Here is a 24,221-nt window from a genome sequence, read left to right on the forward strand (position 1 = left end):
GTGTGTACTGGTTTTTATTTCAGCCACAATTGCACTACCAGAATTTTACCAAGCTGTTATTTTTTCCTACTTAGGTGTTTTTCATGTCTAGAGGGCTTATTTGCCCTCTTAAGCTACATTATATCAGAAATAACTAAGCACTGCATGTAGAATAACAGTCTGATATTCATGTTGTGTTTATTATGCTATATTGCAAAAATCAGATAAAAATAGGTATAATTATTTAACTGATCAAATTAAAAACTGAGATGAATCAATTGGCTCCTATTTGGTGAAAGTGTGGACACATGGCCAATAAAATGAACTGATCAAGAATGAAGAATTAAAAAGTGAAATTAACAGATTGTTAAAATTCTGGGATTGCAATTCTGGTTGGAACAAAACCAGCATAAACAGGGAGTCCCCTGGACCGAGGTTGGGAACCACTGTTCTAAGTTATTGCATAGACACCCATCCATAAATATTTTGTACGAATATATTTTATTTAAAAATTCATAATTAATTTAGGCCTATGCCATCTTTTATGGATATAAAAGTGCTTGTTGAGTTTTTTATTTGTATTGCAGAATTTTCACTCTTAACGTTAACAAGAAAAAAAGCTTTTACTGGGTTTAATAGGCAGTTAAAAAGTATTGAGTTGAACTATTAGTTATCCTACTCCAGACAAATGTTTTTTCCCCTTAACAACCGCATACTTCAGATGACGAAAACCAAGAACGCACACACATTTTCTCTGACATCACAAAAATTGTGTATCACTAGCCGGATTCTTCCAACACAGCGTTTGTTTCGTTACCTTGGGGGTGGACCCACTGTATAGCACATTTGGACTTATCTTCTGCAAGAAAACAAAACAGACACTCGAAGAGGATTAAGTGTAACGAATCGAATTAGTATTTAGACTAGTGTTTTTCTGGAATAAAACACTGCTCATCGCCACCTGCAAGCCCACCTGGCAAGATCAAGTAGCAAACTAGGCAGTTAGAAAGTGGGGCCTGCGTCGCAAAGTAGCGAACGTGTTTAAGCCTTGGACTCAAGTGGAAGTTCCAAGCGGACTTCTGAACTCTGTCCGCCTGCGAAGTCGCCCGTCAGCGGGGCCGAGGCTCTTGTAGCCGGCCCTGTGGATGAGGAAGTGAAAAGAAAGAACCCACCCAGGTACGCCAAAATGAACAATTTGATTTAATACAGGATTGTCAGTGGAAAGATTATTTGACCAACCAGGTTATAAGCTAGTTCACAGCGAGAGATAACTGGGCTAGCGCGAAAGATGGCTAACTAAGCTAGCTAGCTAATTCCAAGAACATGCTAACTAGCCATGTTAGATCTAAACAGTACAAGCTACACTGTCCAAAATGAATGATTTATAGCGAATCTGCAATGGAATTGGTATATTTTGGACTAGCTGTCTTTGTAACAAGCAATTTCTTCTGAAAACAGCACATACAGCGTTGTTGCTAGCTGTAGTTGAACGCGTTTAAGGTTTTGCTAAGTTAGCTAGCTAGTCGTGTGACGCCTCCGCGCTCGCTTAGTGTTTTGACTAGCTACCTTGCTAGCTAGCTAGTTTCTAAACAGTGACAGCGCTGGTTGAAAACTGACGTTTTCTTCCGTGCAATATTTGTTCGGCCATTCGACAAAATGTTTTATTTGGTCGTTATTAACTGCGTCAGCTGTCGGAAACGTCGGACTTTCAGCTTAAGAAAAAAACGAGTAAGCTGGCATTAGAGTCCGTTTGAATGTTTGTGGTTTGTGGCTTCGAGGTAGCTTTATGGAATCGTTTTGCGATTGACAGCCACGCGGGAGAAATGTAGATAAACGTAATTATTCAAGGTGGCTAGCTAAGTGAAACTTGGTAACGCTAGCATTGTGGGTCTGTATGGTTGCAACGAGTCTGTCAGTAGCACATCACAAAATATGAGGCAAGAAGAGAATTTGGAGAGAGGGCCACCAATTTGTATGACTTATCTTCCATTACATTGATAATGTGACACAATATACAGTTGTTGATTATGTGGCATTGCAAGTTAGTCATCTGTCTTACGATTCATTTTTGCCGAATGCATCTTGTGAGACCCTACAACAGCCGCTAGCACAAGCTACAGTTTTACCCATCATCACGTGGTATTAAGAATCACGTTTTGGGGCACTCGCGGGGGCTGCAGTGCCATGCAAGTCAATGGGAGATTTTCATGTAGTGGTCGAATTTTAAAAACAAAAGATATTAACAGAAACAATATCAGCATACGTGCACATTTGCATTATGCTGATAATTTTTTGAGGGTGGTCATGCCGAGTAATTTCAGTGCTCAGTAACCACAAAGGCTAAGAAAACCACAGCCTTTGCAGAGGACGAGCTATTTTGAACGCTTAATATTTTGTGTTATGCTTTCGTGTCTGTGCATTATTTTGTCTTGGCTGCTGTAAATGAAACATGGACATCTATATTAACTCTAGCACCAGTGAGCAGATTGGAGAGAGAACTATGTTTGAATTTTATGAATCTAGAATTGTAAAGGGGAGCCCTCTGGATGTTCGGGCTTAGCCGCCTGAAAATGAGAAATTTTGGTAATGATTATCATTAAAGATTTAACCATATACCTGACATATCTAGCGAGCTGACAGTTTTTTATATCTGCTACTCAGGCAGTGGATGCTTTAATGCTTGACTTTATGGATTGATCAGAGCAACAATGAAACACATTAATTTGCTGGGCAACAGCCCTGTTTGATCCATGGAACCACGCTCACAATTCATAATGGGGTGGCAATTATGACGGCTTGCTGACATCTGGGAAGTTTAGCCACAGGGTTTAATGCATGCAATCAGGGTCATTTTGCACATTTTACTTGCAGGGGAAGGCAATCTAGAAATTTGGATGAAAGTGATTAGGACTGTGCTGTACTGGCATATTGGTGATGGGGAGCAATGGTGGTTTGGATAAGTCTCTGAGAGAGAAGTCAGCTGAGGATGGTGGTGCCTGAAGTAAAGCCTCATTGGCTGAGGTAAAAGGGCTCTTTTACATGAGGCTGCAGTGGATGAGGAATGAATCCTGATTGGATGACAGCTCTTGAGATGAATCCAGACATCACTTCTTGAGGTTAATTCAGACTGGACAACAGCTCTGCGGATTAATCTGGATTGGACAAAAGCGCTTAAAATGAATCCTGATTGGATGACAGTGCTTCACACAAATCATGATTGGATGTTTTACTCTTCATGTTAGTCTGGATTGGATGGCAACTCTTGGGTTTATGCGTTGAGGGCAGCTACCTGACGATGTTCTGAAATGGACGCTGTTTTGTTGATGCAGAATTATTGAGAAGAGACGTTTGAGATGGAAACGGAATCATTTGACTAAAAAGCCCGAAGTTGGTGGATTAAGCAATAAAAACACATTAGAGGTGCTTGTGAAGTGAGACTTGAACCAAAATGTAAAAATGCCCTGCTTTCAAGAGTCCGACAACTGTTAGAATTAGCCCGAGTCACTCTGGATGAAGGATTGATCTATGAGGAGTGTGGAAGAGAGTGCCGGAGAGACCGAGTGTAGTGTGGTGTGTGCAGTACTATAGCTTGATGCAAAATAATCCTTTTATTTCAATTTTATTTAAACTGGAGAGTCAACAAACAGTTTTCTGTTAGTGACAACCTGGGGAGTCAAAGTGGGTGGGTAATGCGTGGGATTGTGTAGCCAATCGTACGGGCGGTATATTGGTTAGGGAACTGGCCTTCTGACGCAGGGGTTGCAGGTTCAATTCCTGTGCCTGCTAATTGTTTAAATGCTCATAAATGTACGAGAAGATCAGGTCAGCTGGTGGGATTCCAGCCAGGCCCTGTGGTTAAGGCCCGGCTCAGTCACTAAGTGCTGAGGGATTGTTATGTGTTAGGTCCGTGGTTTAATGTCTAATAGGGAGGATGACTCCTCCCACGGCACGGTGCCCATCGGCGTGCTGTGGCGCTTGCTTTTTAATTTGGTTCGGAGGTGAAGGGCGCCCCCTGTTGGCCTTCTCTTGCAGCAACAACTGAGGTTCCCCTGGAGGGCTCATATCCAAGCACTAACCAGGCCCACACCTGCTTAGCTTCAGCGGTTTTACATGGGAAAGGTGAAGGTGCTGTAACTGCTGGCATCAGCTGGGAGTCTCAGCAGGGCTGGGTGCATTCCCAGGTACAGCACAGACTCCAGCTGACTGGTTTATAGACCCCAGCCTGCATTCAATCTGTATTTTGCCTTAAAGCTGCAGTAGGCGACTTTCTCAATGGTCGCAATGTTGTGAAAGCATCGTGAAAATTCTAACACCTGTTGGCCCTGCCCACAGAGAAAGAGCCCCCCCCCCCTCGCTTCTCCACACACCTCGCTGTGAGTGTGCATTGACATTTCGTGCTACGACTCCTCATCAAGCAGGATTACAGACTGGCATAATGTTAGCTACACTAAAGATGTCCGTTCCCAGAGTCCAGGTAAAACAACAGAATCTTTTTCGTTGTTGCAGAATTTACCAATAGCACAGCAAAACATTGTCCATATAGTCAGTGAGTTCACTAAAGAAGTGATGTTTTGCAATTTCCAATTCGGTATTCTGCTGAACTTTTTTTAATAATGGGGCCTTTCTGAAAGCACACAGGGTTCTAGCTAACATGATCTGTCTGGCAGGTCACGTTAGCTTAGCTAGCCGAATTAAGCGACCTAACTTAACCTACCGCACAGATAACGTAGCAGACATTTCATTCTTCCAAGAACTAGCCACCTAATGACGTTGCGCTATCAGTAATAGCTACCCAGCTACTTTGGTGGCTAAGTTAATTGAGGGTAACTTAATTGGCTGCCAAGCAGGAAGTCCAGGTAAATTAGTGTTGAAATTTAGATTCTGTCAAAAAACGTGAGCTCTTCTTCAACTCCACCCACTCCGCGAAGTCGTCAATACCTTTAAAATTGTGCTCTGCTGTTTATTCTAGTTTTTAAGGGAAGCTCCATCCCAAGTTTATTGTCTTCTTTCTGGCATTACATAAGTGCCAGGGCAGGTTGTCGTCTGCCACTGGTGAAACACTTTACTTCTTTCTCCTGTGCGTCCAGCTATGTTTGCTGATATGTGAACGGGTAATCTCCTTGTTTGCTGGTTCGCGGTGTGAACCAGCCTATCTCTTTGAACGATTCATGTTGTGAACCATTTCGCTTTGAAAACAAGAACTCGGGCCGAATCCCTGGGTTTAGAACCCAGAATGTTGCGGTGCTGGATTTCGCTCATAGCAGCTCTTTCTGTGATTGCTACCGACTACATGTTCACTGATATCTTTCAGGGGGGAAAAAAAAGTTGCACGTGCTCGTTTGCCTATGTGTGTGTGCGTATGTATGTTTGTGAATGTAAAGCGGTTATATTCCTAGGCTTGTGCTTCTTTGCCTAAGCAGTCAGACGTTGTTTCCTCCTGCAGGAGCCTGGATCCTCGCTGATGGGAGAGTCCTCTCTCCTGGACTCCTGGGTGAATCAGCGCTCTGTGATGATGGGTGCGTGTCCCCTGCCCCTCCCCCGGTTTCTCCACACACACGTTGCTGTTGCTGCCCGCCATCTTGCCTCCCATCGTATTCTCAGGGCTCGAGTTTTTCACGATCAGGGAAAGTTGCCTTTTAAAATGCATTGGCTTTCTGATAATGCTGATGCTGAGTTGCGTGGTGGGAGGAGTTTGTAGCTGGGCACTGATTGGCCCTTAGATGAGTGCTTCAGTATAGCTGCACAGCTGAGGGTAATGCTCCCTTTTGAAGATCTCCATTTAGACAGCAGGATGGAGATCAGGCATTGCCTGTTTTTCATATGGTTCAGATTCTGTGTGTCTATATATGTGTGTGTGTGTGCGTGCCTGCTTGCGTGTGTGTGTGGTGTGCTCTGTGTGTGTGTGTGTGTGTGTGTGTGTGTGTGTGTGTGTGTGTGAGATGCACTGTTTGTGAATGTGTGTGTCGTGTGCTGTGTGTGTGCGCGTGCGTGCATGCGCGTGTGTATGTGTGGTGCGCTCTGTGTGTGTGTGTGCAGGTGTGTGTGTGTGTGTGTGTGATACGCTGTGTGTGTCTGTGTGTCAGATGTACTGTGTGTGAATATGAGTGCGTGCGTGTGTGTGTGTGCTGCATGTGTGTGTGTGATATGCTGTGTGTATGTGTGTGTATCAGATGTGCTGTGTGTGTGTGTGTGTATGTGCAGGTGTGTATGTGTGATACACTGTGTGTATGTGTGTGTCAGATGTACTATGAGTGTGTGTGTGTGTGGTGCATGTTTCAGTGCGTTCCCTCTCCTCCCTGCAGATGAGCAGGAGGCTCTGAACTCGATCATGCAGGACCTGGCCGAGCTGCACCGCTCCAGCCGCCCCACCATGTCCCTGGCTGACCTGGCCAAGCCCAAGGCCTCCTCGCCCAAAAACCAGGTCCGCCCCCGCCCCCGCCCCCACGCCACAAATCACTCATCCACACGAGTGCATTTTACAATACTAATACAGGATATATTAGAAGTATTTGACACTATTTTTAATTTGAATGAATTTGTGCTCAGGTAATCCATCTGAAAACATACTCGGATATGTTTAACCTTTGTGGCTTTGTGGGCAATGACAATCACTGCTTAATAATTTGTGCATGTGTATCTATGGAAGACAGGATCATTTTTTGCACATTAAAAAAAAAAATTATCTTGTAAGAATCACACATAGAGCCTCCGTAATCGCCGCTAAGCCAAGTTTACCCTGAAGAGCTTATGCGCTTTTCCTGAAGCGGTTCTGTTCTGAGGTTGTGCGCGCCGTCGCACGATTGCCTGGGTTTAGGGGGCTTTCTCTTCACTTCTCATAAAAACTGCAGGCACTTCTCAAGTTTGGAAGTGAAAAGATGAGATGTTACAGACAGACAGGCAGGTCTGGCCTGCAAATACTTAAAAAAAGAAGTTAATGAAATAAAGGTTCTGTTGCGTACGTGCTCACGTGGCCACGCAGTATGAGAGTTTCGTTCTGAGGCTCCTTTCTGTTCTTAGGTTTAACAGCCTCTGTCAATGATTGTTTTCACAGAATGATGTTCGAGTGAAGTTTGAGTACAGAGGTGAAAGGAGGTGAGAGAAGCGACTTATATGGCTAATAATAATCACAACAGTAGTAATAATGCTACTAATAACAAGTGCAATCTAAGTGAAAACGTAATCAAAGAAAATTTAGACCAGTTCCTAAAAGTTGCTCTAAAAAAGGGAGGTTTTCGAGAAATTGAAGTGTGTCCATCTTAGTCCCTTTCGCAGACGCGTGCAGAGATGATTGTCCTCTCTCTCTCGGTCTCTCGCTCTCTCACAGAATCCTGCAGTTCCCTCGTCCCGTCAAGCTGGATGACCTGGGGAACAAGGCTAAGGTGGCCTTTGGGCAAGCCATGGACCTGCACTACACCAACAACGAGGTAGGAACCGGTCCGCCTTTAGCCGAGGTCCAGAATCCGTTTTCAGATGCTCTACAGACCAGGTCCTGCCTGCCTTCAGTTCTCCACCTCCTTAGAAGTTGATTGATTCCATGTCCTCTTTGTGGATTTTCATAATTCAGTTGTATTATTTTATCTTTGGGCAATAGCGAAGACGTTTGGCAGTAGCTAACATTACATTACAGGCATTTAGCAGACGCTCTTATCCAGAGCGACTTACACAACTTTTTACATAGCATTTTACATTGTATCCATTTATACAGCTGGATATATACTGAAGCAATTCTGGTTAAGTACCTTGCTCAAGGGTACAACGGCAGTGTCCTTACCCGGGAATCGAACCTGCGACCTTTCGGTTACAAACCCAGTTCCTTACCCACTGTGCTACACTCCGTCCATAGCTAAATAGCAAATAGGCTATCGAAGCGCAGGGAGCCGAGTGGAGCGGTTGGGACGTCTATGGTACTGTGTCCTAGCTGACGGGTCTCTGTGCCTGTGTGCGCAGCTGGTTATCCCGCTCACTACGCAGGAGGACCTGGACAAGGCGGTCGAGCTGCTGGACCGCAGCGTCCACATGAAGAGCCTGAAGATCCTGTTGGTGCTGCAGGGCTCCACCCAGGTTAGACTCCTGCCCCCTGCGCCCGTGTGCGTTCACTAAAGGGTGTGCCCGTTGCTTTTGGGGTGTGTGTGTGTTGGGTATGGGGCGTGTATTTTGGTTAAAGAGTGTGTATGTAGGTTAAAGGGTTTGTATGTTGGTTAAAAGGTGCTTATGTTGTGTGTTGGTTTCCCAGAGCTCGACAGCTCATATGGAACTCTTGCCGTCTCTGGAGGACCTGGACAACACAGCCTTCAGAGGGACTGACAAGAAGACCATGCTAGATCTGATTGGTGAGGAAATATAAGAAAGTATACTTCCCCCTTAACGTAGCTATGCGTTAACTAAAGCTGTCCAGGATAAGCAGCGTTATTTACTGCGGTCCCCATCATATGCCCCCCCCCCCCCGCTTCCTAGGCTCCCACTCCACCGACCGCAGCTCGCCCCCACCTGGGTACATCCCAGACGCCCTGCAGCAGGTCGCCCGAAACGGCTCATTCACCAGCATCAACAGCGAGGGAGAATTCATCCCAGAGAGCATGGACCAGGTAACACACCTGTAATACACAGAGAGCATGGAGCAGGTAATACACCTGTAATACACCTGTAATACACAGAGAGCATGGACCAGGTAACACACCTGTAATACACAGAGAGCATGGAGCAGGTAATACACCTGTAATACACCTGTAATACACAGAGAGCATGGACCAGGTAATACACCTGTAACACATAGAGAGCATGGAGCAGGTAACACACCTGTAACACACAGAGAGCATGGAGCAGGTAATACACCTGTAACACATAGAGAGCATGGAGCAGGTAACACACCTGTAATACACAGAGAGAATGGACCAGGTAACACACCTGTAACACACAGAGAGCATGGACCAGGTAACACACCTGTAATACACAGAGAGCATGGAGCAGGTAACACACCTGTAACACACAGAGCATGGACAGGTAACACACCTGTAAACACAGGAGCATGGAGCAGGTAACACACCTGTAATACAGAGCAGAGGTAGCATGTAATACAGGATACCGGTACACACCTGTAACACACAGAGAGCATGGACCAGGTAACACACCTGTAACACACAAAGAGCATGGACCAGGTAATACACAGAGAGCATGGAGCAGGTAACACACCTGTAATACACAGAGAGCATGGACCAGGTAATACACCTGTAACACACAGAGAGCATGGACCAGGTAACACACCTGTAACACACAGAGAGCATGGACCAGGTAACACACCTGTAACACACAGAGAGCATGGACCAGGTAACACACCTGTAATACACAGAGAGCATGGAGCAGGTAACACACCTGTAACACACAGAGAGCATGGACCAGGTAACACACCTGTAACACACAGAGAGCATGGACCAGGTAACACACCTGTAATACACAGAGAGCATGGAACAGGTAACACACCTGTAACACACAGAGAGCATGGAGCAGGTAACACACCTGTAACACACAGAGAGCATGGACCAGGTAACACACCTGTAATACACAGAGAGCATGGACCAGGTAACACACCTGTAATACACAGAGAGCATGGAGCAGGTAACACACCTGTAACACACAGAGAGCATGGAGCAGGTAACACACCTGTAACACACAGAGAGCATGGACCAGGTAACACACCTGTAACACACAGAGAGCATGGAGCAGGTAATACACCTGTAATACACAGAGAGCATGGACCAGGTAATACACCTGTAATACACAGAGAGCATGGACCAGGTAATACACCTGTAACACACAAAGAGCATGGACCAGGTAACACACCTGTAATACACAGAGAGCATGGACCAGGTAACACACCTGTAACACACAGAGAGCATGGACCAGGTAACACACCTGTAACACACAGAGAGCATGGACCAGGTAATACACCTGTAACACACAGAGAGCATGGACCATGTAATACACCTGTAATACACAGAGCATGGAACAGGTAACACACCTGTAACACACAGAGAGCATGGAGCAGGTAACACACCTGTAACACACAGAGAGCATGGACCAGGTAACACACCTGTAATACACAGAGAGCATGGACCAGGTAACACACCTGTAATACACAGAGAGCATGGAGCAGGTAACACACCTGTAACACACAGAGAGCATGGAGCAGGTAACACACCTGTAACACACAGAGAGCATGGAGCAGGTAACACACCTGTAACACACAGAGAGCATGGACCAGGTAACACACCTGTAACACACAGAGAGCATGGAGCAGGTAATACACCTGTAATACACAGAGAGCATGGACCAGGTAATACACCTGTAACACACAGAGAGCATGGACCAGGTAATACACCTGTAACACACAAAGAGCATGGACCAGGTAACACACCTGTAATACACAGAGAGCATGGACCAGGTAACACACCTGTAACACACAGAGAGCATGGACCAGGTAATACACCTGTAACACACAGAGAGCATGGACCATGTAATACACCTGTAATACACAGAGCATGGACCAGGTAACACACCTGTAATACACAGAGAGCATGGACCAGGTAACACACCTGTAACACACAGAGAGCATGGACCAGGTAACACACCTGTAACACACAGAGAGCATGGACCAGGTAACACACCTGTAATACACAGAGAGCATGGACCAGGTAACACACCTGTAATACACAGAGAGCATGGACCAGGTAACACACCTGTAATACACAGAGCATGGACCAGGTAACACACCTGTAACACACAGAGAGCATGGACCAGGTAATACACCTGTAACACACAGAGAGCATGGACCAGGTAACACACCTGTAACACACAGAGAGCATGGACCAGGTAACACACCTGTAACACACAGAGAGCATGGACCAGGTAATACACCTGTAACACACAGAGAGCATGGACCAGGTAACACCTGTAACACACAGAGAGCATGGACCAGGTAATACACCTGTAATACACAGAGAGCATGGAGCAGGTAACACACCTGTAATACACAGAGAGCATGGACCAGGTAATACACCTGTAATACACAAAGAGCATGGACCACGTAACACACCTGTAATACACAGAGAGCATGGACCAGGTAACACACCTGTAATACACAGAGCATGGACCAGGTAACACACCTGTAATACACAGAGAGCATGGAGCAGGTAACACACCTGTAATACACAGAGAGCATGGACCAGGTAATACACCTGTAATACACAAAGAGCATGGACCAGGTAACACACCTGTATCACACAGAGAGCATGGAGCAGGTAACACACCTGTAATACACAGAGCATGGACCAGGTAATACACCTGTAATACACAGAGAGCATGGAGCAGGTAACATACAGAGAGCATGGACCAGGTAACACACCTGTAATACACAGAGAGCATGGACCAGGTAACACACCTGTACCATACAGAGAGCATGGAGCAGGTAACACACCTGTAACACACAGAGAGCATGGAGCAGGTAACACACCTGTAATACACAGAGAGCATGAACCAGGTAACACACCTGTAATACACAGAGAGCATGGAGCAGGTAACACACCTGTAACACACAGAGAGCATGGACCAGGTAACACACCTGTAACACACAGAGCATGGACCAGGTAATACACCTGTAACACACAGAGAGCATGGACCAGGTAATACACCTGTAACACACAGAGAGCATGGACCAGGTAATACACCTGTAACACACAGAGCATGGAGCAGGTAACACACCAGTAACACACAGAGAGCATGGACCAGGTAACACACCTGTAACACACAGAGAGCATGGACCAGGTAACACACCTGTAACACACAGAGAGCATGGACCAGGTAATACACCTGTAACACACAGAGAGCATGGACCAGGTAAACACACCTGTAAACACAGAGAGCATGGACCAGGTAACACACCTGTAACACACAGAGAGCATGGACAGGTAACACACCTGTAACAGAGAGAACACATGGACCAGGTACACACCTGTAACACACAGAGAGCAGGACCAGGTTACACACTGTTAACACAGCAGAGACAGACAGGTAATACACCTGTAACCACAGGAGCATGGACCAGGTACACACCTGTCAGCCACACGGGAGCGACTGGACCAGGTAATACACCTGTAATACCTGGTAATGAAGGGGATGTTGGAGCAGCAATCAGCAGCTGTTAAGCTCCTCTTCCTGTTTTCACAGATGCTGGACCCCTTGTCTATGAGCAGCCCAGAGAACTCTGCGTCCGGCAGCTGTCCCTCCCTGGACAGCCCACTGGACAGGTGAGGCCTGCGGCGTGGGTCGCCTCATACGTGTAACGCGGCCATCACGCGCACGTTGTTTGACACGTTGTTTGACACGTTGGCAGCAGAGCGCCTTGTAACCCCTCCCACCCGCCCAAAGGGATCACAGAGCTTCTCCACCCTAGCTCCCCAGTGGTGGAATGAACTCCCCGTCCCTCTCTGAACCTCCCCCTCACTACCCATCTTCCGCCGTGGCGTGAAGACTCATCTCTTCAGACTATATCTAGACTAACCACCACCACGCTGTATAAAAAAAAAAAAAAAACATGTTGCCCCATCCCTGCACTTCTTGGTAATTTGTATTTGTCCTAATGGTGCTATCTGCTGCCTATTGGCTTACAGTGTTAGACCAGAATAGGTTCATTGTTCTCAGCTGAATAGCTGTACAAAATAAGTAATTGTACTTACTGAACCCGTGTCAGCGTTGTTACGATCATGAATGCCTTTTTTTACGCGCTTGATAACGTCTGCCAATGATAAGTTAGTAATGACACGATGTGCGCTCCCCCTGTAGCGACAACTACCCCAAATGCCGCATGCCTCGAGCTCAGAGCTACCCTGACAATCACCAGGAGTTCTCAGGTGAGGTCCCCGTGGGGTACCTGCTTCTGAAGGTCGTCGGTGGTGGGACCGTTGTCCGTTTGGTCGCTAAGTTGAGTGTTTCCTGTGCAGAGTACGATATCCCAGTGTTTGAGAAAATTGCCAAAGGAGGGACGTACCCCCGACGATACCACATTTCCTTCGGTCACCAGGACTACAGCGACGGTGAGAGCTTTTATAGCACATTTCCCCTCCCGCGAACACACATCCGCTCGCGAATCCACACGCATCCTCGATGCTGCGTAGCAGGGATGTGCGGTAATTGTGGGTACGTTGCGTGTACGTGTGTATGTGTGGAGTGCGGATACGTCCTGTTGTGTAGTGTAAAAATTGTCATGTGTAATGTTAGATGTGTTCAGTTGTGTAATAGGGCTGTGCAGTTTGTAGATGGTGTATGATGTGTAACTGTGGTAATGTGCTATGGCATGGGAATGGGAATCTGTGATGGTGTTTAAGTGTGGGATTGTGCTATGGTGTGTAGTGGTGTACGATGTGTTACGGTGTGTAACTGTGGGATTGTGTTACAGTGTGTAGCTGTGAGAATATGATGGTGTTTAAGTGTGGGATTGTGCTATGATGTGTAGTGGTGTACGATGTGTTACGGTGTGTAACTGGGAATGTGTTATGATGTGTAGCGGTGTATGATGTGTTATGGTGTATAACTGTGGGATTGTGTTACAGTGTGTAGCTGTGAGAATATGATGGTGTTTAAGTGTGGGATTGTGCTATGGTGTGTAGTGGTGTACGATGTGTTACGGTGTGTAACTGTGGGAATGTGTTATGATGTGTAGCGGTGTATGATGTGTTATGGTGTATAACTGTGGGATTGTGTTACAGTGTGTAGCTGTGAGAATGTGATGGTGTTTAAGTGTGGGATTGTGCTATGGTGTGTAGTGGTGTACGGTGTGTTGCGGTGTGTAGCTGTGTATGATGTGTTACGGTGTGTGGCTGTGTATGATGTGTTACGGTGTGTAGCTGTGTGTGATGTGTTACGGTGTGTAGCTGTGGTTGTGTAGCTGTGTATGGTGTGTTACGGTGTGTAGCTGTGGTTGTGTAGCTGTGGTGTGTATGATGTGTTACGTTGTGTAGCTGTGTGTGATGTGTTACGGTGTGTAGCTGTGGTTGTGTAGCTGTGTATGATGTGTTGCGGTGTGTAGCTGTGGGAATGTGTTACGGTGTGTAGCTGTGGTTGTGTAGCTGTGGGAATGTTACGGTGTGTAGCTGTGGGAATGTTACGGTGTGTAGCTGTGGGTGTGTAGCTGGGGCGTGTAAAGCTATATGGTGTGTAGCTGTGGGTGTGTAGCTGTGGCGTGTAGCTGTGGTTGTGTAGCTGGGGCGTGTAAAGCTGTGGTTGTGTAGCCGGGGCGTGTGTAGCTGTGGGTGTGTAGCTGGGGCGTGTAAAGCTATATGGTGTGTAGCTGTGGGAATGTTACAGTGTGTAGCTGTGGGTGTGTAGCTGGGGTGTGTAGCTGGGGCGTGTAGCTGTGGTTGTGTAGCCGGGGCGTGTGTAGCTGTGGGTGTGTAGCTGGGGCGTGTAAAGCTATATGGTGTGTAGCTGTGGGAATGTAGCTGTGGCGTGTAGCTGTGGTTGTGTAGCTGGGGCGTGTAAAGCTATATGGTGTGTAGCTGTGGGTGTGTAGCTGTGGTTGTGTAGCTGTGGGTGTGTAGCTGTGGTTGTGTAGCTGGGGCGTGTAGCTGTGGTTGTGTAACTGTGGCGTGTAAAGCTGTATGGTGTGTAGCTGGGGCGTGTGTAGCTGTGGGCGTGTAGCTGTGGTTGTGTAGCTGGGGCGTGTAAAGCTATATGGTGTGTAGCTGTGGGAATGTTATGTTGTGTAGCCGGGGCGTGTAAAGCTATATGGTGTGTAGCTGTGGGAATGTTATGTTGTGTAGCCGGGGCGTGTAAAGCTATATGGTGTGTAGCTGTGGGAATGTTATGTTGTGTAGCCGGGGCGTGTAAAGCTATATGGTGTGTAGCTGTGGGAATGTTATGGTTGTGTAGCCGGGGCGTGTAGCTGTGGGAATGTTATGTTGTGTAGCTGTGGGTGTGTAGCTGGGGTTGTGTAGCTGTGGGTGTGTAGCTGTGGGAATGTTACGGTGTGTAGCTGTGGGTGTGTAGCTGGGGTTGTGTAGCTGGGGCGTGTAAAGCTATATGGTGTGTAGCTGTGGGTGTGTAGCTGTGGTTGTGTAGCCGGGGCGCGTAACGAGGCCGTGCGTCTCCCCGCAGGGCGGAAGACGTTCCCTCGGGCGCGGCGCACGCAGGGCCACAGCCTGCGCTCCCCGGTCAGCTTCAGCCCCACTGAGCAGCAGAGCCTGAGCACCAGCAGCGGGAGCAGCGTCTTCACCCCCGACCTGGAGGAGGCGGGGCGCCGTCGCCGCGGCAGCGACATCGACACAAACCCCACCCTCTCGGTCATGGACATCAGCCCGCCCAGCCGCTGTGAGTGACAGCGTGTGCACCGGCCTACGTGTGTGTGTGAGCGTGTGTGTGTGTATGTGTGTGGTGTGTGAACGTGTGTGTGTGTGTGTGTGCGAGCATGTGTGAGCGTGTGTGTGAGAGCGTGTGTGTGTGTGTGTGAGTGTGTGTGTGTGTGTGTGTGTGTGAGTGTGTGTGTGTGTGAGTGTATGTGTGTGTGTGTGTGTGTGTGTGTGTGTGTGTGTGTGTGTGTGTGCGCGAGCGTGAGCGTGTGTATGTGTGTGGTGTGTGAGCGTGCGTGTGTGTGTGACTAACAGCTGCGTGCTCCTCCAGCTCCGCGCGCTCCCACTAACTGGCGCCTGGGCAAGCTGCTGGGCCAGGGCGCGTTCGGCCGCGTCTACCTGTGCTACGACGCCGACACGGGCCGCGAGCTGGCCGTCAAGCAGGTGCAGTTCGACCCGGAGAGCCCCGAGACCAGCAAGGTGAGCGCGGGCCCGAGCGGCCACGGGGGGGGGGGCGCTGCGGTCAGGTGGGGCTGTGGGGCTCACGCTCTGTCTGTGCAGGAGGTGAGCGCTCTGGAGTGCGAGATCCAGCTGCTGAAGAACCTGTTCCACGAGCGCATCGTCCAGTACTACGGCTGCCTGCGCGACACGCAGGAGAGGACCCTCTCCATCTTCATGGAGTACATGCCTGGGGTGAGTGCTACTGTACTGCACACACACGCACATGCCTGGGGTTAGTGTTACTGTACTGCACACACACACGCACATGCCTGGGGTTAGTGTTACTGTACTGCACACACACACACATGCCTGGGGTTAGTGCTACTGTACTGCACACACACACACACACACACACACACACACACACACACGCACATGCCTGGGGTGAGTGCTACTGTACTGCACACACACACACACGCACATGCCTGGGGTTAGTGTTACTGTACTGCACACACACACACACACACACACACACGCACACACACGCACATGCCTGGGGTTAGTGTTACTGTACTGCACACACACACACACACACACACACACACACACGCACATGCCTGGGGTTAGTGTTACTGTACTGCAACACACACACACACCACACCACACATGCGGTAGTGCGTATGCACACACACACACACCACATGCCTGGGGTTAGTGTTACTGTACTGCACACACACACACACACACACGCGCACACACACGCACATGCCTGGGGTTAGTGTTACTGTACTGCACACACACACACGCACACACACACACACGCACACACACACACATGCCTGGGGTTAGTGTTACTGTACTTCACACACACGCACACACGCACACACACACGCACACACACACACAAGCCTGGGGTTAGTGTTACTGTACTTCACACACACACACACACACACACACACATGCCTGGGGTTAGTGTTACTGTACTGCACACACACACACACACACGCACATGCCTGGGGTTAGACGCACACGCATACACACATACACACACACATACAGACACACACGCACACACGCATACAGACACACGCATGCACGCATACACACACGCACACATGCACACATACACAAACCCACACGCATGCATACACACACACACACACACACGCATGCATACACACACACACACACACACACACGCATGCACACACACACACACATACCCATGTGCACGCACACACACCCGTACGCACACCAGCGCTCGCTGGCTCTCGTGTTGCGCGCTGGCCGCTGATGACCTCCTCCCCCTGCTCCCCCAGGGCTCCATTAAGGACCAGCTGAAGTCGTACGGCGCCCTGACGGAAAACGTCACGCGCAAGTACACCCGGCAGATCCTGGAGGGCGTGTCCTACCTGCACAGCAACATGATCGTGCACCGAGACATCAAGGGTGAGCGTCTCCGCGGCGACGTGATGTGGTTTGGCGTGTGACAGGAGAGCGGAGACACTCAGAACACTCTCTCTCTGTACCTCTGTGCTCCCAGGGGCCAATATTCTGCGAGACTCGGCGGGGAACGTGAAGCTGGGCGACTTCGGGGCCAGCCGGCGCCTGCAGACCATCTGTCTCTCCGGGACGGGGATCAAGTCTGTGACCGGCACCCCCTACTGGATGAGTCCGGAAGTGATCAGCGGGGAGGGCTACGGCAGGAAGGCGGACATCTGGTGAGGGGGGGAGGAGACCTTGGTCAAATACTCTTTTAAATACTTTAACCTGATAGGGCCCCAGTAAAATCCCTGCAGATTGTGGGAAAATTTTAAAGGAACATCTGTTCAACTGATTTTTGCACTTAGGGATGAGTATCGTTTAGTTTTGTGAAGAATATATTTTTATTGCCAAGGCAAAGAAATTGAACATTTTTTTAGTTTTATTTAATCGACATTTTGACCTTGTTTAATGTTATCTGGCTTGCTTATGGTACCTGCTGCTGTAAAGGCATGTAAAGGTATGGGTGAGTGATGCTTCTGTTGCCTGTAACTTTTGTTTTTAAGCACCAGAGGGTGATGGAAAACAGCTCAGGGTTTGTATTTCATCTGCAGTGCGATTCAATCCAGGTTTTTTTTCCCGGTTGTATGTGCAGAAGCGGGACCAGATTTCTGGAACCCAACCCTAGTTACACTCATGTTTTGTTGAAAATTTTTTACTGCCTAAAAAAGTTCAAGCATTTAGGATATTTGTTAGACTCAGATGTCCTGCTGAAGCCATCACTACACTCATCAGCCCAGCTCAGTTCTGTGAAACTCAGTGTTGCTCCACAGGCAGGAAACCCAAAGTAGTGTTTGCGAAGCTCCTACGAGCCAAAACACGACGTTTTTCGCTTTAACAGTAATAAATAATAATACATTTTATTTATAAAGCACTTTTCAAGCAGTATCTCAAAGTGCTGTACATGTTGTGAGGTCAATACACACAAAAAAAAAAAAACAGTAGTACCCTTTTTAAAAGAAAGAAAAATGAAAATATAAAATAAAACGACCACAGTGACTACAGTGTTCAGCGTGTAGCCGTACCCAAAAACGACAGCGGCGACGTTAATGAAGGTCCTGTCCGCCTTTCAGGAGCGTGGGCTGCACGGTGGTGGAGATGCTGACGCAGCGCCCCCCCTGGGCCGAGTTCGAGGCGATGGCGGCCATCTTTAAGATCGCCACGCAGCCCACGAACCCTGTGCTGCCGGCGCACGTGTCGGAGCACTGCCGGGACTTCCTGCGCCGCATCTTCGTGGAGACCAAGCAGCGCCCGGCCGCCGAGGACCTCCTCCGACACATCTTCGTGCACTAGCCCCTCCCCCTCGCCGGGAGGCCCCGCCCCCCCCCCCCTTTACCCCACCCCCCCACTGAGGAGATACCTGTCCCCTGGAGAGGAGGAAGAAAAAGGAAAGAAAGAAAAAAAAAAACTTTAAATGACCCAGAAATAATATAGTGGACATTGAGGGCTTCTCCTGTGACTGTAGTCCAAACAGCTATGGGGGGGAGATCTCTATGGTAAAACGTTTGCACCTTAATTTCACACTTGGGGTAGGTTCCCACAAAGACCAAAACACACAACTCTCAGCAGTTATCCCCCCGCCCCCCCTTGTGTTTTTTTACAATTGTGTGCGCCACGGTTGGTGGAGCAGATTATCAGTACTTACCGAGTCCAGCCGTGTTCTGGATTTGTGGGAGGTGAGAGAGGCGGGCCGGTGTAGTCCTGACCCGAAAACCAGAATGTATCCGTGAACCCAGTGGTCTGGGTTCCGAGCAAGCTGCTAAAAAAAAAAACAGGGTTGAGGTGAGTGCTTCATCTGTCACATAATGGCCTGAGGTACTACCATAGAATTAAGCTTTCGCATATTAGCTTAAGGTACTACCATAGAATTAAGTTTTCACGTACCGGCGTAAGGTATTACCATAGCATTATGCTTTCACATACTAGCTTAAGGTACTTCCCTAAAGTTAAGCTTTCACATACCGGCTTAAGGTACTACTTATAATTCTGCTTTCACATACTGGCCTAAGGCACTACCATAGAATTAAGCTTTGGCCTTCTGACCTAGGGTACTACCATAGAATTCAGTTTCAAATTCTGACCTAGGGTACTACCATAGAGCTCAACTCTCACATTCTGGCTTAAGGTAGTACCATAGAATTCAGCTTTCAAACACAGCCCTGAGGTACTGCCATAGAATGTCACTGGGTGAAAGGTAGAGCAGCTGGCCCAGTGAAGGCCAGTGCACCTCCATACAGTGATGCTTGCCTGTGCACTGTTTCTCCCTGCTGGTCTTTGCCTGGTACTGGCAGTGCTGTGTGCGGTTCTGCAGCTTTCGTTTGGGACCGAGAAGGAGCGTTTCGTTCGGCACGTTAGCCGCAGCGTGGGTGCGGAGGCCAGCGGAAGCTGGGCGTCTGTGGGCTGCCTGTAGGGGGGCGGGGGTGTGGGGGCGGGGGTGTGGGGGCGTTTCCTTCGCGTGCGTGCCTGCGTGTGACAGCAGGGGCCTTCACCTTTCCCCCAGAAAGCACAGATCAAATTTCAGACCAGCCGACTTACCGTATTCACCGGGTGGTACTGGGTCAGTACCCCCAGGCTGTACTGGGTGGTATGGGGCCCGCACTGGGTCCAGACTGTCTCATGGGTCCTATTAGCTCTGTTTCTCCTGTGTCAGTACTTGATCACTGCTGGGTCAGTACTTGATCAATGCCTGGTCAGTACATGATCACTGCTGGGTCAGTGTTGGGTCAGTACTTGGTCACTGCTAGGTCAATGCTGGGTCAGTACTTGATCACTGCAGGGTCAGTGCTGGGTCAGTACTTGATCACTGCAGGGTCAGTGCTGGGTCAGTACTTGATCACTGCTGGGTCAGTACTTGATCAATGCCTGGTCAGTACGTGATCACTGCTGGGTCAGTGTTGGGTCAGTACTTGATCACTGCTGGGTCAGTACTTGATCACTGCTAGGTCAGTACTTGATCACTGCTGGGTCAGTGCTGGGTCAGTACGTGATCACTGCTGGGTCAGTGTTGGGTCAGTACTTGATCACTGCAGGGTCAGTGCTGGATCAGTACTTGATCACTGCAGGGTCAGTGCTGGGTCAGTACTTGATCACTGCTGGGTCAGTGCTGGGTCAGTACTTGGTCAATGTGAGGTTTAGATTTAGTGGCTCTGGCCTCCTGCAGATAGGGTGTTGCTTGAGAAGTGTTTTCATGGGCTGACGTGTGAAGTGCAGGTACGATGGCGTACTGATTCTGCAGTACGTATAATGCAGGCAGGTTCTTTAAGGGTCTCAGTGCAGACACAGTGGCGTATTGATTCTGCACTACGCATAATGCAGGCAGGTTCTTTAAGGGTCTCAGTTTCTCCCATAGGCCAAGTGCAGAGCAGAGAGAAACCCGTTTCCTGTGGTGTTTCTGTGCTCCTCTGTCTGCGCTTCTGCAGAATGAAACACTAAACCCTCTCTGCGTGCACACGCGCGTCCTTAAATACACACACAGACACCTCTTTAAGTGCACTCTCACACGCGTGCACTCACTTTCACACACGCAGTATGTACAGGCGTAGGTACAGACAGAAGTAGCAATGTGTAATCACATTTTGATAGACGTCGAAAGTTTCACAGCGGACGATTGCTCGCACAGCGGCCCTTACCGTAAACCCAGACCCATGTCCCCCCCCTGCCCGATTCCCCCAGCTCACATACTGTATGTGGTATGAACACGGCTGCGATACGGCGCCACGTGGACCAGGAAGTCGCCCAGCGTCTCTCCCCCTCTCACTCACTTCAGCAGTGCCAACGATCGTACTGTCGCAGTTGTTATCGCCGCCGCTATCGTCATTTGTCATTTTTTTACGATTGCGCAAAAAATCATAACGACGAACTCCGCGCCGCGTTTCCCGCGTGGAAGGCGGCGGAGAAACGAAAAAAGTGCTAACCGCACGCCCATCCTTTCTCCCATTGGAGAAGCCGCAGATTACTGGCCGGTGTAAATACTGCTCGGTGTGTGTGTGTGTGAGAGTGCGTGTGTGTGAGAGTGAGTGTGGAGGAGGGACGACGCTCAGCTCTGCCGAATCCCTGCGCTTCTTCGCCCCCTGTTTTTGCGTTCGGTTTCGGCGGGACGCGCCCCGTCTCCGCACCCTGCCACCCCCGGGCGGCGCTACCCAGGTCCTGACCCCGCGCGCTCGAGGCACTCCTCCCGAAAACGCCGCCGGAAAGCCCTCATTGGTGGGACCCGCCCCTCCCTCTCCTGCCGGACGCGGCGTCGGCGCCGCGTGCTTTCGGACCGGGACCCCGGCGTCACGCCGAACCAAATCACACTTTTTTTTTTTTTTTTTGTAGCGCTGGCGCGCGGAGGACGCGCCGCCCCGGCTTCGTGTCCCCCCCCGTTCTCCTTCACAGGCGAAGCCCAAACTGAGCGCCCTGGTCTCTTAACGCTGTCCTTAACCGGCTCTGCGGGCTGGGATTGGAAGGTTGAAATCGTTCCGGTGACACGCCGCGGTCAGGCTTTGCCGGGAAGCCGACGGGCAAAAATTTAATTGTGTGTGTGTGTCGCCGCTGCCTTCGCAAGCCTCTTGGCGGACGCGGTGGGTCACGCTCACCTCTGATTCGCTGGCTGTCGGGAAGCGGATTACCTCTTAAAAGATCGGTACGGATTTGAGTACAACTTGGTGAGAAAGTTGCTAAGTGCCAATTTTAAATAATCGAAGTGTAGTGAGAAAAATGCATGGACGGTTGCATTTGTTGTTCAAAGTTGTATTGCTTCCTGGATATATTACGTGCTTTATATCCTAACGACAGCGTAACGGTTTAAGAAATACAGTAATATGTGTGTCACTGGAGGCTAACTGAGGACAGTTTCCCTCAGAGGTGATTTCTTCGCTGAGCCAGTTGGGTTTCCATTAAGGATCAAGGCGCTCAGCTCTGCCCTTCGTGCCTGTGGAGATGCGATGCCAAACCCTTTCCTTGCCCGTAACGCACACCACACCCCTTACACGCACAGATCTTGACGCCGCGGTTCAGGAAGGCCTGCGAGCGGTCCGACGTGCGGTTCGACAGAGAGGGGGGGAGCCCCGCCTCCCCGTTTCCAGCGGAACGCACCCAATGGCGGTTTTCCGGTGGGCCTCGATGTTGAATCCTGCTCGTGTATTTCTTCGCAGTCGAGTGTAGTTGTGTGTACAGATATTTTTTTCTATCGACGTTGACATTTTTGCACATTTTTTGAAGACTATGATTTGTACACTGATTTAATACTATTTACTGATGTATGCTGGGCATATGGAAGTGCGTGTACATGTGTGAGATGTGTGTGTGTGTGTGTGCACTTTACTGTTTGTGTAAGAAAACGTTTGGCTGTGATCCGCTTTGGTCAGGGTGCGCCGCGAGCTTGTTTTCCATGGCTGAGAGCAGTGCACTCTGGGAGCTCCGCTGCCGGAACTCACAGGAACGTCGTGTCTCATCTTGACCTCCGGGTGGCGCTGGCTGACTGTAGTTCTTGCTGGTGCCCAGCAGCCCTCTTGCCTTGTGTTTAACGGTAGGACTGGAGAGCGAGGAGAGGATGGAGCCGGTGTGAGTGTAGAGCTGGACAGGACTGTGTCTCCCCACCTCTGGGCAGGGTCCTCCTCCCGCTGTCCCCCAGTCTTACATCAGCAAAATAGGCTGCAGTCACTCGACTTGTGTCGCTCACTCAAGTGGGTACCTTTGAAGCCCACAATACCCTGTCTGCTTTCACTGTGGGGTCCTGAATGCACTGTTGAATGTCTCTGCTGTAACTGTGACTGTGCGTGTTCTACATGCACATGCGTGTGTGTGTGTTTTGTGTGTGTACATGAGTGTGTGTATTTGTGAGTGAGTTTGTGCATGTTTGTGTGTGTGTATACATGAGTGTGTGTGTATGTACGTACATGAGTGTGTGTGTTTGTGTGGGTGTATGTACGTGTGTGTGTGTGTGTGTGTGTGTATACTTGAATGTGTGTGCGTGTATTTGTGTGCGTGTGCGTGTGTGTGTGGGGTGTCCACCATACTGCCTGTTCCCTGGACACTGCGCCCTAACCCTAATGCGCATTCTGACTGTATGACTTTTATGTAAAAAAGAAATTTGGGGGAAAAAAGATGTACAAATATACAAATTTAAGATCTAAATTTTTTTAAAGAAAACTAAACAACAATTAACTGGTACAGAACATATCCCACACCGCTGTTCTGTTTATCTATTGTAAAAGAAGCCATGTTTATATATTTGGTTTGTGACCAATAAGCCTGTTTATATCAAATCTGTATATCGGTGGTACGCATATTTTTTTTAATATATATACTTTATTTTTTGTTCTGTTTTTTAAGATGTAAGATTTTATGCATGAAGAGAGAGCGCTGTGAGGAAAAGACTGGACTCTTATTGTCTGCAACTGGTTAGCCCCAGCAACTGTAGTGCCCCTATCTCACTGTTTGGGTGAGGGGCTCCCCTAAAGTAGTGACAATACCTTTGTGTTACCACTAGATGGCAGAGATTTTTTAAAAAAAGCACTAATAAGGGGATCCACCAAAGCAGTCACAGTCCCTGGGTAGTACCCGTTGTTGTTCATTAATACAGACTCCCGATCCCTCTGTCGGTGAGCGGGTGGAGATAGACAGTCAGCTTTATTATGGAGACTTGGAGAGTCCGAGACAGATGGCACTTTGCAGAGTGTTAATAATAATGATAATAATGATAATAAAAGATATTTATTTCAACTGCTGTGTTTTTAATATGTTACGGTGATATTGAAACAGTCACAGAGCACTTAAGAATGGTCGATGGCAAGGTCAGGTAAAAGAAATAGTCAATCATTTTTTTGTGAAATATTCTGGGTTATTTCTTTATATACATTTGGATAAACGTTTATAGCCATCACACAAATATTGCTAAAATGTATTACATTTTAATTTAACCCCTCCTAAAAATAATTGTCT

The 24,221-nt window shown here is 48.6% G+C and overlaps 1 protein-coding gene across 3 annotated transcripts; it reads left to right on the plus strand.

The window, feature by feature from the left end:
• The first annotated feature begins 733 nt into the window (after nt 1–733).
• map3k2 (mitogen-activated protein kinase kinase kinase 2) lies at nt 734–24,002 on the plus strand. Of its 3 annotated transcripts, none has more exons than XR_010325986.1 (18): nt 734–1,155; nt 5,423–5,495; nt 6,282–6,400; nt 7,031–7,071; nt 7,304–7,403; nt 7,927–8,040; nt 8,213–8,309; nt 8,434–8,564; nt 12,199–12,278; nt 12,814–12,881; nt 12,972–13,064; nt 15,124–15,336; nt 15,646–15,794; nt 15,876–16,007; nt 17,075–17,204; nt 17,299–17,476; nt 18,371–20,550; nt 20,617–24,002. XR_010325986.1 is itself a non-coding variant. In XM_064311713.1 (17 exons), the coding sequence occupies exons 2-17, from the start codon at nt 5,441–5,443 to the stop codon at nt 18,588–18,590; spliced, it is 1,920 nt and encodes a 639-aa protein (XP_064167783.1). In that variant the 5' UTR covers nt 734–1,155; nt 5,423–5,440; the 3' UTR covers nt 18,591–24,002. The 3 variants fall into 3 exon arrangements, 1 of the variants encoding a protein (XP_064167783.1); XR_010325985.1 differs by having other exon boundaries at nt 18,371–19,942; nt 20,042–24,002; XM_064311713.1 differs by having other exon boundaries at nt 18,371–24,002.
• The last annotated feature ends 219 nt before the right edge of the window (nt 24,003–24,221 follow it).

The sequence above is a fragment of the Anguilla rostrata genome, chromosome 15, assembly GCF_018555375.3.
Source record: "Anguilla rostrata isolate EN2019 chromosome 15, ASM1855537v3, whole genome shotgun sequence".
NCBI lineage: Eukaryota > Metazoa > Chordata > Actinopteri > Anguilliformes > Anguillidae > Anguilla > Anguilla rostrata.

Excerpts from the sequence above, each read along its gene's own strand:
- map3k2 (XM_064311713.1), top strand. The coding sequence starts at position 5,441 with ATGGGAGAGTCCTCTCTCCTGGACTCCTGGGTGAATCAGCGCTCTGTG. Across the intron at positions 7,072-7,303 it reads GAGTACAGAGGTGAAAGGAG|AATCCTGCAGTTCCCTCGTC; the intron begins GTGAGAGAAGCG and ends GCTCTCTCACAG. Across the intron at positions 17,205-17,298 it reads CGTGCACCGAGACATCAAGG|GGGCCAATATTCTGCGAGAC; the intron begins GTGAGCGTCTCC and ends CTGTGCTCCCAG.